We start from the raw sequence: 13,665 nt of genomic DNA, 5'->3' as shown, positions 1-13,665 counted from the left end.
GCTTAGGCTGCTAGGAGGGCAGAGGACTGAAGTATAGGGCTAGGGACAGGCAGAAACAACTGTAAAGAAGCAGTAGCAGAGGACTGAGGGTGTCAGGTGTGTCAGGCCTAGTCCCTGTCAAGAAATGGAAACTTTTCTTTTTTTTTTTTTTTTTTTTGAGACGGAGTTTCACTCATGTTACCCAGGCTGGAGTGCAATGGCGCGATCTCGGCTCACCGCAACCTCCGCCTCCTGGGTTCAAGCAATTCTTCTGCCTCAGCCTCCTGAGTAGCTGGGATTACAGGCACGCACCACCATGCCCAGCTAATTTTTTGTATTTTTAGTAGAGACGGGGTTTCACCATGTTGACCAGGATGGTCTCGATCTCTTGACCTCGTGATCCACCCGCCTCGGCCTCCCAAAGTGCTGGGATTACAGGCTTGAGCCACCGCGCCCGGCCTAAGAAATGGAAACTTTTCAAGAGACTACATAGGTATGGAGGAAACGAGAATTGAAACCTAAACCCTGCTGGGGCTGTGGTCTGGGCAGGTGCAGTAAGCAAGGGAAGTGAAAGAGCTGGAGTGATTGGCAGCCCAGCCCTGAAGGAGAGGAATAGCTTGTGGGTGATATTGGGGGCCTGTCCTCAGGCTGGAGACCTGTTCCAGGACGGGGCAGGGTGAGGGGCTATGCCTGACCAAGCCCCTGACTCTTGCTCCTTCCCTCAGAGATCCCATTTCCTTCTGCCAGGCCCTAACTCTTTCTCCTGAGATATTCCTTCCCTACTCCCCACCCCTCCATATTTCCCATCCCTACCTTTCTAGCATCCCATGGTTCCTGCCCAGGTCCTGCAGGTCCTCCAGAAAGGCTGCCCCAAGTAGCACAAGTTCGTTGGCTTCTTCCACACTGACCTGCACTGCTCATGCTGCCTGAGCAGTAGTCTGATCATGCTTTGCCTTGAGGCCTGTTTTATTCTGTATTGTTGGTTCACCGAACTAGTCACTGTTACTTCACTGTTACCGCACTGCAGATGCCTGTCTTATCTGACTCTGCCCACAAGAGCTCTTGATAAGTCAGAATCAGACCCTCATGCTCCTAGAGAAGTTAGCTAGCATTGAGTATGTCTGGCCCAAAGCATGAACATTGGGAGAGGCTGTTTATGGGTTGTGCTGGTGGGTTCTTTGTTCTGGGGCAAGTCTTGACATGATTGTATCTATTTTTTCATTTGTTTGTTTGTTTGTTTTTGAGTCAGAGTCTCACCTCATAGCCCAAGCTGGGGTGCAGGGGCATCATCACAGCTCATTGCAGCCTAAAGCTCCTGGGCTCAAATGATTCTCTCACATTAGCCTTCTGAGTAGCTGGGGCCATAGGCATGCACTGCCACACTTGGCTAATTTTTAATTTTTGGTAGGGGTTATGAACCATGAGGGGTGAATTGCTTCCTGTTGGTCACCAAAGACCTGGCCCTCCACCTAGATCTGCCCATTCAGATCAATCATTTCCAGATGCAGGCTCAGGTATTTGGGGATCAGCAGGAAGTAATTTACTCCTAACGGTTCAGATGAAGAGACTTTAATGAGAGGACTACTGCAGTGAGATGTGGGCAGGTTAAGAGAAAAAAAGACACTGAGGCACCTGCCCAGAAGCTGGCAACAGTGGAAACATCTTACGGCCCAGGACTCAAATGGGTCAGGAATCATGTCCAAACCCAAGTGGAAGCCAGTTGGCAAGAAGGCCTGGTGAGGCAGCCCACAGGGGTCCACCTCCTAGGGCACAGTGCAGGGTATGGGTGTGGGTGCAAATGGAGACTAACGGTTTCCAGATGTGGCTGAAGAATTCTCACCCAGATGAAATATCTGGAAGATGCCTCTGGCCTTGACGCAGTCACTTCTTTGTGATCACTGCTGGTTTGGAGAAAGTTTTTCCAGCTGCTCCAGAGAGAAAAGGTGAAGTTTCACCTTCAGAGTCATTCTGCTACCATCTAGAAAGCATGTTCTGGTTTTGATGGTGACATACTAGAGAGTGACAGAGCCACGTAGACGTCAAGGGTACTGAACTATTCCAACACAAATAGTGACACAGGCCCAGAGAACGTCAGATCTGTACCAAGGGCAAACAGGCTCAGGGAAGAACATAATAGAACATGGTAGAGGGGAGATGCTGTAAGCTGATGTTGGAGAGGTACACAGCATCCAGATTACGCAGTGAAGTCCATGCAGCTAGAAAGCAGCAAGGCCAAAATTCCAATGGGTCAGTCTGAATTGGAACTTGACTCAAGCTCTTAACTAAAACTCTAAGCTGACACTGTAGAGAAAATGGAGAAGGGTGTTAAAAGCAGAGGGAACAGCATATTCAGACGTGTAAAGTTGCTAAAAGAGCCTGATGAGTTGCTGGAAAAGTTGTGTCTGTGTTTGTGTGTATGTACATATATGCTGTGTGTTTGGAACAAAGGGTACCTAAAATGGTAGGACTGAGAGATGAGGTTGTGTAGGCTGGCTGGAGTCACACAGTGAAGGGCCTTGAATGTCAGGTTTAAAAGCTTGGGCTAAATTTGGAGGGCAGTGGGCAGCCATAAAAGAGTTTTGAGCAGTGGGTATATAGTCAAAATAGCCTATTAGCGGCTTGCTTGGAAGCTGATGTGCCTGTTTGTTTGTTTGTGATGTGCAGCTTCTAAGTGCACATTTATATTTGAGAGCTGAGTGCCCAGTGTGCAGACAGGAAAGGTACTGGAGTTAGTGTGACCAAGCCCAGGGTGTCTTGCCTTTCAGACATACCTCATCCTCTCCTTATGGACCACTTACTCAAAAGCCTCCTCCAGGTCAGGCTCAGCACAGCAGGTGAAGATACAGGCTGAACATAAGCAGAGGACAGGCCTGTGCAGGCCCTCAGTCATATCCTCCCTTAGGCTGCTGACTGGGCCTGTGTTCCATGACCTGGCTGCCCACTCTTAATGTTCCACTGCCATTAAACCTCTGAGTCTTCAAGCCTTCAAATCCACCCATCCAGTGTGCCTGCTGGGTGCCATAAACAAGATCTCCTCCCAGAGGTCTAGGGGGTGGGGACATTGATAGGATGGATGAGATAGCCAATATTTATGCCCACTGCAGTGTGATAAAACCATAAAGGGCTACTACTTTTTAAATTGTGAGCAGGGCCAGGTGCAGTGGCTCACATCTGTAATCCCAGCACTTTGGGAGGTCAAGCTGGGTGAATTGCTTGAGCCTAGGAGTTCAAGACCAGCCTGGGCAACATGGCAAAACCTTGTCTCTACAAAAACACACAAAAAATTAGCTGGGCATGGTGGCATGTACCTGAAGTCCCAGCTACTCAGCAGGCTGAGTTGGAAGGACTGATTGAGCCCAGGGGGTCAAGGCTGCAAGCAAACTGTGATCACACTATTGCACTCCAGCCTGGGTGAGGGAGCAAGACCCCATCTCAAACAAACAAACAAACAAGAAAAGAAGACAGAAGCAAGGAAAGAAGGAAGGAAGGAAGGAAGGAAGGAAGAAGGGAGGGAGGGGGGGGGGGGGGGTGGGGGGGAAGGCAGGAAGGCAGGAAGGGCTGGGTGACTCCAGTAACTGTGATGGAGTGGTTAGCCTCTGGACACTGGAACAGGACCATCTGTGTTCAAATCCTACTTCTTACTAATTGTGTGATCTCAGGCAAGTGACTTAACTCCATTCTTAAAATCAAGATCATTGAGTGTTATGAGAATTAATGCGTTGCTGGGCACAGTGGTGCATGCCTGTAGTCCCATCTACTAGGGAGGCTGAGGCTGGAGGATTGCTTGAGCCCAGAAGTTTTGGACTGTAGTGCGCTATTCCGATCGAGTGTCCGCACTAAGTTCGCCATCAATATGGTGACCTCCAGGGAGTGGGGGACCACCAGGTTGCCTAAGGAGGGGTGAACCGGCCCAGGTAGGAAACAGAGCAGGTCAAAACTCCAATGCTGATCAGTAGTGGGATTGAGCCTGTGAATAGCCACTGTACTCCAGCCTGGGCAACATAGCGAGACCCTGTCTCTTAAAAAAAAAAACAGAGAATTAATGGGTTAACACAAAGCCCTCAGAGCTATGCCTGGTATCTCCTAAGCATTCAATAAATGTCAGCTATTATTATTACAGCTATTATTAGGAGCCAGCCGGGTATGCTTATAAACAATTTCCCATACCCAGCAAAGCCAGAGCAGACACACACACTGGCTTAACCCACAGCTACACTTGGAAATGGGGGAGGGTAGGGAGCTATAACTCTGTTTTAGAGATGAGCAGAGGCTGAGAGAAGTCAGGGGCGTTCATTCATTTAACAGGCATTTATGGTGTGATTTCCACATGTCAGGCACTGCCTCTCCTCCCACTTCAAATTTAGTGAATCCTCAGATTGGTGACTGGAGGCTAGGGACAGAGGACTGTGTATTTTAAACAAGCACCCCTGCTGATTCTCAGCTTAGCCAAGTTGGGAAGATGATTGGATTCTAAGGTATTATGGCAAGCATCTTGTCATGCTCCAAGTTTGGACCTAGGTTTTATGGGGGATACTAACTTTTGGTGGCAGATTAGTAGTTTAGCAGTTAACAGCACAGACCCTGTAACCTGGGTAATTGGGTATACATCTCAATTTGCCACTGGCAGCATGACCATAAGTATACTTAACCTGTGAATGCCTCATCTGTAAAATGAGGCTAGTAATAGCACCTACCTCAGAGTTGTGAGAATTACATTCATTTTTTATGTGAAGTGCTTGAAAGGGTGTCTGCCATATAGTAACTATTATAAAGCATGAGCTATTATTACTAATGTACACAGTGTAGACAAACATCAGACAGAAGGCTGGGGGTGGTAGATCTGATGCTTCTTACCACACGATTGGCTCTGCCTGCAGCGTTGGCAGCGTCTGTCTCTTCAGGGAGGCTTGCCACCTGCTCCCTTCCGTTGGAAGAGTTTTCCTGAGCTGGGGAATTCCCTCCCATGGCGACAGACAGCAGCTCCCAGCATTCTGATGCCATGTGCTCTGCCCACAGCAGCATGAGAATTAGATCACGTCTTGGGCCAAGGCTGGACTGGAAGACAGGCAGGTGTAGGGGTTGGAGGCATCCACTTAGGAAGGCTGCAAATCGGAGGAGGAACGCAGACCCTGGGGAGGCTCCTCTCCACACCCTGGGCCAGCTTTGGCTGAGGGTGGTGCTGCAGACAGGGGAAGGGCAGATGCCCACAGAGGACAGGCAGGATGCCAGGGTGTCTGCCAGCCCTCCAGGACGCTCATTTTGGCTTGCTGCCATCAGTCAGGGAGCAAGCAAGTGTATCTTGTTTTGGCATTAACTCAGCAGGCTGTGGGAAAACAGGCAGGCAGGCATCCTGAACAGGGCCTGCTCCCTTCACAGGCCAGCCCATGGTGGTGACAGAACTGCCACCTCTGCATCCTGCTGTCCCTCTTCCACAACTCTTATCTCCCTCTCCTGATCCCTGCCTGGCCCTCCTTACCCAGCTAGGCCTGAAGGATCCTCTCCCTGAAAGGGGCCTGCAGACTTGGTAGCATCCTGTGCCTCCCAGGCTAGTCCCTGAAGAAACTCCCTCGTGGAACCCCTGGTGTTACAGATGAGAAAACCCGGGCTGAGGGAAAGGCAGGGACTTCCCAGTCCTCACAATCAGTAAGGAGCAACTAGGATTCTAGTTGTGCTCAATCTCCCCCATGGAAATTCCTCTTTTTGTGTTTTATTCTTTAACTTACAAATAAAACAGTAACAAAATGATGGGAAAATGAAGGAAAACTCAACAAAAGGAACACATTTGTGGGTTAGCACAGTTGCAAGCACTTTATATAAACATTCCCATTTAATTCTCACTGCAACCCTGCAAATAATCATTATCCCACCTTTATAGACAAGGAAACCTGGCTGAAAAGAGATTTCAAGACTTGATCAAAAACTCAAAGCTTGGGAAAGGAGAAATCATACATTTAACCCAGGTTTGCTTGACCTCAGACCACTGTAACCTCATCCCTCCACCAAAACTATTTTACTTATTAGTGCCTAATCACAGTGCAGCTCATGGTGGAAGGTAATGATCAGTGTTCAAATACAGGCAGCCACTCAGCCTTCTCTGATGCGTCCCAGGATCAGCAGTTATTGTTTATGTGGCTCCTCAGCCCCTTGCAGATTATATACCTGTTATTTCATTTAACCTGCACAGCCCTCCAAGAGGAAGACAGGACCGAATTTGTTATTCCCATTTTATAGATATAGAAACCAAGGTTGAGAGGACAGTGATACGCTAGAGGTCACACTCAGTGAGAACTTGGCAAAGATAGAATTAGCACCATGGTTTCCTGCCTCCTAATGTCAAAACCATGTGCCTATCAGCTCCTATGATAGCCCTGGGACTGACTGCTCATTCACTGTACACCCCCACCCCTTCCACACAAAGTTGTAATAGTCCTTGGGAAGGGCAACACTTGACAGGATAATTCCTGGTCCTAGTGTCTGCTTCTTAGGGACTTGCCTCTGGCCTTAGATCTCTGCTACCACCTGGTAAGATCTGGGTCCCTATGACCTTCCTGGCCCTGCATATCTCACTGCTGTGGCCTTGGTCTATGTATTGAGATTCGGAGCTCCTGGTGGGCAGCTCCTCACCCCACAGTCCTGCTCATGACTAAGCCCAGAATAAGGGGCTTATTGAGTGACACTATAGAATTCAAGGCCTCGTGACTTGAACAAACTCACTGTGTGTCTTAAGGAGAATACCTGCTCTCTTCTGCGGCTTCAGTTTTGAAGCCTCATTCACCCATGCTGGGATTCCGTCCTGAGAGCTGACAGTGGAAGAGACAGGCACATTCTCACACCAGGCTGGCAGGAGGCTGGTGTTGAGGGAATTAGCTCAGGGAGGAGCAAAGGTGTGGGTAGGGAAAGGTGACTAGGGGTAGGAAGGAGATGAATGGGGGTGGGGTCCATAGACTGCACTGTCTGCTGATGCATCCCCAGCTGGACTCGGTGGGGCTCAGGCAGGGAATAGCTGGCATCCAGACATGCTGACAAGCATTCCTGAGCAGCTGGTGCCAATGCAGGTGGGGGATAATGACACAGAGGAAGACAGAGTAGAGAGGGCTGTGGACCCCAGCTATAGGAAGGGTCAGGGATGCCTTGGTGGAGTGTGGGCAGGGGGACTGGCAGCCACTTTCTCTGGAGAGAACCTTTGATGGAGTCAAACTGTCCTGGGTGTGTGCTCTGGACTGGGAGTAGTGTGTTACTCATATTCTGGCCATGGTAACAGGCTGCTGTATACTTTGTCTCCCTGCAGATTTTCCCAGGAGCCCTGGAATATCAGAATAGCTGATCTTCTGATACCCGTTCATATACCTGCTCCAGGCCAGTTTTTGATCCTAGCTCTGACGTAACCTTAGAACCATATTCCTAATGAAGTGGGAGACAGCACTGCAGCATGCTGGAGGGAGAGCACAGCTTCAGAACCAGGGGCCAGGCCTCGCTTTCCTTTACTAGCTGTGTGACCTTGGGTAGGTCATTTCACTTCTGAGCTGCAGCCTGTGAAATGGGGTTATATGTATTACGAGGAGTTGTGAAGGTTGGAAACAATGTAAATAACATGCCTATTTTAATGTCTGGAACATGGAAGCGGCAAAATAAAGGACAGCTGTTAATTAATTTCTTTTCAGAGTGAGATTCCATCTGTGGCCTCTTTGACGGAAGGGAGCCAGAACCTGCTTGCACAGCCCCAGGGACAGGGAGCTCAATCCCTCCAGGGGCAGCTCTGCCTGGAAAGGCTCCTTCCTGAGATGCAGCTAAGTCCTGTCCCAGTTTTGTCTCTGGGGCCACAGTGCATGCCGCTCTGCGCCATTTCCACAAAGAATCTCAAGCGATCTTACTGGCAATACAGTGCTTGGCTGCATTGCAGGAGCAAGGCTCTGGAAGTCCCCAGCCCTGTTCAAAATGGTGCATTTTAAGTCAGGCTTACATACGTCACAGAAATCCTTTCCCCTGTCCTCTGGATTCTGAAACATAATAGATTGTATCTTCCTGAGTCTGCTTATTTTCCTGGGTTAGGAACTCTCCCGATTCCTTTGAACATTCTTCATACAGGAAAATTCCTCATCGGACAACTGGGTTATGGTCTCAAGTCTATCATGTCAGGGCAAGTAACTTATCTCCACTGAGCCTCCAGTACTTCATCAGAAAAATGAACAAAATAATACTATCTCATGGGTAAAGATTATATTGGAAAAGTAATATGAAAGTTTAGGGTTTGGAAAAGGCACTTGGTAAGTATTCAAATAATGTTTTTAAAAAATCACATTTTTGAAATAGGAGTTAGTAGGTAAGCCCATCTGGTATTGCCTTTAGCTCTTTATAACACTTCCAAAGGAAATCATTCCAGAAAGTCAGTGCCACTCCTGGCTTCAGAATTATGGCAAATCTGGTAGAGGATGCCCTCCTAAATGCATAAACTAAAGCCCCAGGGTCTGACTTCTGTGAAGAGCCTACTAAGTTCTAGGCTTACTCACTTATCTTATTCTGCAGGCGGGCACCAAGGCCCAGAGAAGGCCCACCAGATCCATGGTAGAGGCTGGATCCCATGTCTTCCAACATCTAGCACCTTTCTACTCCAGTGCTCACTTCCTAAGAAGGGAGGTGAAGGGAGGATAATCTCTGGGCCAGACCAGTTGCACCCAGGACTAGGATTCAGTAAATCTTTGTGTTACCTCTCTTCCATTAGCCCTGTGTTGCTCATAGAATGGTTGGTCTGGAACTCAGTCTTGGTGAAAGCTGATTCTATCTTGCTTAGCTCTAGAACCCCAGTGCTTGCACAGGATGGTAACAAAGCAGTTTCTTTTTTTTTATTTTTATTTTTTTTTGAGACGGAGTTTTGCTCTTGTTACCCAGGCTGGAGTGCAATGGCACAATCTCGGCTCACCGCAACCTCCACCTCCTGGATTCAGGCAATTCTCCTGCCTCAGCCTCCTGAGTAGCTGGGATTACAGGCACGTGCCACCATGCCCAGCTAATGTTTTGTATTTTTAGTAGAGACGGGGTTTCACCATGTTGACCAGGATGGTCTCGATCTCTTGACCTCGTGATCCACCCGCCTCGGCCTCCCAAAGTGCTGGGATTATAGGCGTGAGCCACCGCGCCCGGCCTACAAAGCAGTTTCTTAGCAAGAATTTTTTGAATGAATGATGAATCAATAAGCACTTATTAAGGACTACATGCCAGCCCCTGAGGTAGGAGAAATTCTATTTAATACAGCAAGACTATGAGGCCAGCATTATACCTCCATTTTACAAGTGAGGAAACAAGGCTTCACAAAAAATTGGTGGTGGGGCTGAGACTAGAGCCTCCAGGCTAGGCTACCTGTGGCCTGGGCTCTAGCTGCTGCCCCACAGCTCTCAGGGCCTTGCGTCTCCATCCACCTGTTCCCTTGCCCCAGGCCTTCCCCAATTTAATTAAGGGTTGTGGTGAAGGGCTTTTTTTTTTTTTTTTTTAAATACTTTTTTCAAATTCTAAGGTTCAATTCAGGTAGAAGGACTAACTTTGGAAGGCAGAAATAGCAAGACTAGTCTCCTAGTTCATACACAGCTCTGACTCTATCATTTTTCTGTAAAAGAATCTAGCCTAACTCATTGTAAACAACTTGGGTTCAAGTTCCACCTTTTCAATTTCTGGCTTTGTGGTCATCGGGCAAGTTACTTGGGTCTCTCTAGGCCTCATTCACCTTCCTCTGGCTGGACTGCACTTCTGAGAACAGCTGTCTGGGGCTCAACTTCTGAAAAAACAATCGAGCAATCCAGCTTGGCCTCCACACAGCCTCAGGACTCAAAAAACTCCCTGGGCATGGGGAAGAGGTAATCCTCTTCTGAGGACTCCAAGGGAGGCCGATAACCCTCCTTGTAAGGTGGTCTGGACACAGCAGGAAGGTGTGTGTGGTGGTGGGGGACCCTACTTAGATAAGCATCCTCACTGGCAGATAAGGAAGCCCGAGCTCACCTAGCCTGTTAAGAGGTAAGCAAAATGAATGGCACCCAGAGATCCTGACTCCCAGACAAGGGCTTCCTCTATGGCCCCTCCTGCCTCCTTTACTTTTCCTCGTGCTTATTATTCTGCACCTGTTTCTGTTTTAAAATAACCCATAGAACCTTCCTGACGTAGAAAGTCTAGTCCTGCTGTGTGACCTTCAGAAAGGCTTCCCTCTAAGGGCTCTTGCCTCCCCATCTGCGAAATGGGGGCCTTGGCCTTAACATTCTCTCGACTCCCTCTCAGCGAAGTCAGTGATCTTTGACTTGAATGCCCTGCAGTAGAGAGCCCCTGCTTCCTTTGCAGGGCAACTGCCTTTCCGCCCTACCATCGCAACGGCCTAGCACCTGCGGCCAGCCGCAAAGCGACCTGTCCTCGCTCGTCCCCCTCGCGCACATCTAGCTGGTTAGGGAGAGAGGGGTGTTGAGGGACGGAGAGGAAGCCAATGCCGGAATTCTCGTATCCCACAGGCATACTAACCCCCTCCCCACTGCAAACATTTCCCCGCGAGCGTCGCCCCCCGCCCCTTCCACACATAGACACAACCTGCAGCCGCAAAGGCAGGCAGAAGGCGGGGGTGGCCTGTGCGCGTGCGTCGGCGCGGAGCCCTCTCCCGCCCACGTGCGCGCCCCCGAACTGAGGCGCGCGCCGCGGCGAGCTGGCGGGAAAGCGCGCGGGAAGCCCCCAGCTGGCTCCCAGCGTGGGGGAGGGAGGCCAGGAGGCGTCTGGAACGTGCCACTCTCAGGCAGAAAGGGGGGATTTTCGTGTGGCGCTGGTGTTTTTACACCTCCCAGCCACCGACCAATCCGTTAGTTCCCCCCGTCCCCCCTGCGGTACGAAGTCTCGTGCCGTGTCCTCTCTCCCTCCCGGCAGCCTGGGCCGGCCCCTCGAACCCCGCTCTGGACGAAGCGGTTCCCTCCGCCACCGGAGCGGGGCGCTGCGCCGCGCGGCGAGGCCGGAAATTCCCGCGGCCAGAGTGGTGGAGCTCTAGCGGGGAGCGCGGCGCCACCTTCCTCCTCCCGGGCGGGCGGGGGCGTTAGGCCCAGTGAGGGCCGGGCTGCCTGAGTGGGTGGGGTGGGGGCCTCTGCGTCCGCCGGGAGCAGCGGCGCCGGTGGCGGACGGGGAGCGCGGACAACGCGGCTGCGGCTCACCCGCCACCCGGCCGGCCGAGACCCTCGTGCCCCTGCTCCCGGGCCCCCGCCCCCTCGCCATCTCCGCCTCCTTCCTCACACACCCCCGGGCAGCCCGGGCCCCAGGCCTTCCCGGCGCTCCTCCCCCTTCTTCTCACATTCGCTCTTTGGCCGGGGTCCTCCTGCCGCCCGCCGGCCTGCTACCTCCGGAGCAAGTCCTGTTTCTTAGGCTCTCTTTTCACACACGCGCGCTCGCTGGGCCATCCCTTCCTCTCTGGTCCTCCTCCTGGTTCTTGCTAACGCTGCCGTCGGGGAGGATTGATGTCCCTTCAGCATCATGCAGCCGCCGCCGAGGAAGGTAAGGGCGCAGTTTGGGGGCTCTGGGGTTCGAGGTAGGGTTGCGTATGGGGAACGCGGCTGGGGCGACCGCTGCGCCCCCTCCCCCTTCCGCAAGGGGCCGTGACCGCCCTCGCCTTGGGCTTGTCACCGACTTCCCTCCGGCTCCAGGCGGGGGGCCGGCGTGTGACAGAGGGGCGGTCGGGGCTCGTTCCTTCTCTACGCTGAAGACCCCCAGACATTTCACAGAGTTTCGGGTGTGCGTTTGTGTGCGCGCGCTTGGCAATGCTGTCCGCTGCAAAGTGCATTCTTGGGGCTGCACCGTGGGGGAGGCGGGGACGCCCCTGCAGCTTTGCGGAGCCTTGTGCGTGTGTGATTGTTTAGTCTGCACCAGCTTTGAGCCCCCCAGTCGCTTGTCGCCAGCCCCGCCCGTTTGCACATTTGCAGGGGTTTTGTTTCTAGCCTAGCCTTAGGGTTTGGCCTGCTTTTCCCACGGGGCGGCCGAAAAGAAGTTGCAATAGTCACCGCCTCTCCAACCCAAGGGAAAACAAATTAAGGATTGACCGGTCCTGCCTCGCCCTCGGCTGAGGGGCGAGGAGGCTGTCGTGCTGTCTAATGAAAAGCGAGGACCTGGCCCGGGAGGTGCGTGGCGTGTGCACTGCGATCCGAGCTTGGGTGGCCAGGGTGGGAGTGACGGGTGCACCCGGCTTGTCAGCAGCCTCCCCATTGTGCCCTACCTCAGGTTTCCCAGCGGGCCAAGGCTGTGTCCTTGTCTTTTTAATCCTGCAGATGGATACTGAATATCTACTCTGGGCACTGGGTGGATGAGGCGGTTCTGTCCTCCCCTCGTGGGCAAACATTTGCCTAACGCCTAACTCACCCGTGTCTGCTGTCGCTGCTTTCTCTCTTTCCTAATCCGGGTTTCTCCATTTAAGTGAGTCTTTCTTTCGAACATGTACCCTTTCGAACATGTACCCACCCATCCTGGTGGTCCTGCTCCGAAGGCCGAGATTCCAGACCGACCATAACTTCAAACCCTGGGGTCCCGGCCTGGAGGGCGGGTAGGCGAGGCTCTCTGGCCAGCAGGCATTTGCTGTTCTCGCTGTTTGAAGTGGAGCCTCCACGGGGACCGGCATGCCGGGGTAGTTTAAAAGCACTGCAAATGCTGGAAGGTCACTTTTGCTTTCTCCTTTGTGAGAAAGAGATTGTGATTTGGTGCGCTGTCAGCAAGTCGAGGGCATCATTCTGAGACAGTGTGCTTTTTCGCAGCCATTATGGAGTAATTTTTATAGTCGATTCATGCATATTATCATGATCGTGTAAATATTGGTCATTAAGTATTAGGCATTCTTAGGCTCCCAACCCCCATCCACACTCTACTCACCTCACCTGGTGGTTAATGTCTTTGAATCCTTTTTTTGAAATAGAAGACAGGCTCTTTTAAAACTCTAGGAAGACCTAGACATGGATTGAGCTTGTGCATGAAATGGAATGACTGGCAGTTTATTTTGCACGTCTTTAGTTTGTAATATTTATAGTCATGTATTTTCATTCAACTTCTGTTCAGGCTATTTGGCTCTAATATTTCATTAAATAAGTACCTTCAATAAATAAAACTAGATGGCGAATAATGGATTTATGGTCTTCAGGTGAGAGGCGAGCAAGAGATATATATTCTGACAGATGTATTTTCCTTAAGCAATTTTTTTGGTTAAATTTGTAAAAAGACCTTAATATATGGTACATTTCAGGTGAAAGTTACACAAGAACTGAAAAACATTCAAGTTGAGCAGATGACAAAACTTCAAGCCAAACATCAAGCAGAATGTGATTTGCTTGAAGATATGAGGTAAGACTATAGTAAATAGTTCAAGGACTTCTATTTCTCTGTTTCAAAGAACCTTTGAGTTACCAAACCCCAGGAACTGATGATGGAATTTCCTTTTGGATTTCCTGCTTTAAGTCTGTTAGAACTTTGACTCAGCTGGAAATTAGAACTGGAACTAACACAATACAAACTTTTTCCTTCAGTGGGGAAACCTGTAATGCACACATGGCACTGGGGAAAAAACAAGGACCTTAAATTAACTCTCGTTAGTCAAATCATAATAATTAAAGATTCTTGTTTAAATAATCTTTCCCCGGAATTGTAACAATCATTTTATTGACCTTAACGTTTAACCAGTTAGATTTTTTTTTTTTTTTT

The 13,665-nt window shown here is 50.4% G+C and overlaps 1 protein-coding gene and 1 long non-coding RNA gene across 6 annotated transcripts in view; one reads left to right on the top strand and one right to left on the bottom strand.

The window, feature by feature from the left end:
• Positions 1 to 11,311, bottom strand: part of LOC119471943 — a 43,029-nt gene extending 31,718 nt beyond the window's left edge. Inside the window, exons 1-2 of the long non-coding RNA XR_005201041.1 lie at positions 11,228 to 11,311; positions 4,834 to 5,034 (exon numbers count right to left, since the gene is read on the bottom strand). This is a non-coding gene — a long non-coding RNA (uncharacterized LOC119471943). The remainder of the gene's footprint in view (positions 1 to 4,833; positions 5,035 to 11,227) is intronic.
• The window catches only part of FCHSD2 (FCH and double SH3 domains 2), a 292,296-nt gene continuing 289,295 nt past the window's right edge, over positions 10,665 to 13,665 (top strand). Inside the window, exons 1-2 of one of the 5 annotated variants that reach the window (XM_037740096.1) lie at positions 10,665 to 11,481; positions 13,211 to 13,308. In XM_037740096.1, the coding sequence (XP_037596024.1) occupies positions 11,461 to 11,481; positions 13,211 to 13,308 (119 nt within the window). In that variant the 5' untranslated portion in view covers positions 10,665 to 11,460. Of the gene's footprint in view, positions 11,482 to 13,208; positions 13,309 to 13,665 lie in introns of those variants that run through there. The other 4 variants (XM_017533100.2, XM_017533103.2, XM_017533105.2 and 1 more) reach the window with 4 other exon arrangements.

Source organism: Cebus imitator, unplaced genomic scaffold (genome assembly GCF_001604975.1).
Source record: "Cebus imitator isolate Cc_AM_T3 unplaced genomic scaffold, Cebus_imitator-1.0 Scaffold79, whole genome shotgun sequence".
In the NCBI taxonomy this organism is placed as follows: domain Eukaryota; kingdom Metazoa; phylum Chordata; class Mammalia; order Primates; family Cebidae; genus Cebus; species Cebus imitator.
Note: the sequence above shows the minus strand (reverse complement) of the source record. Positions and strands in the feature narration are given on the sequence as shown.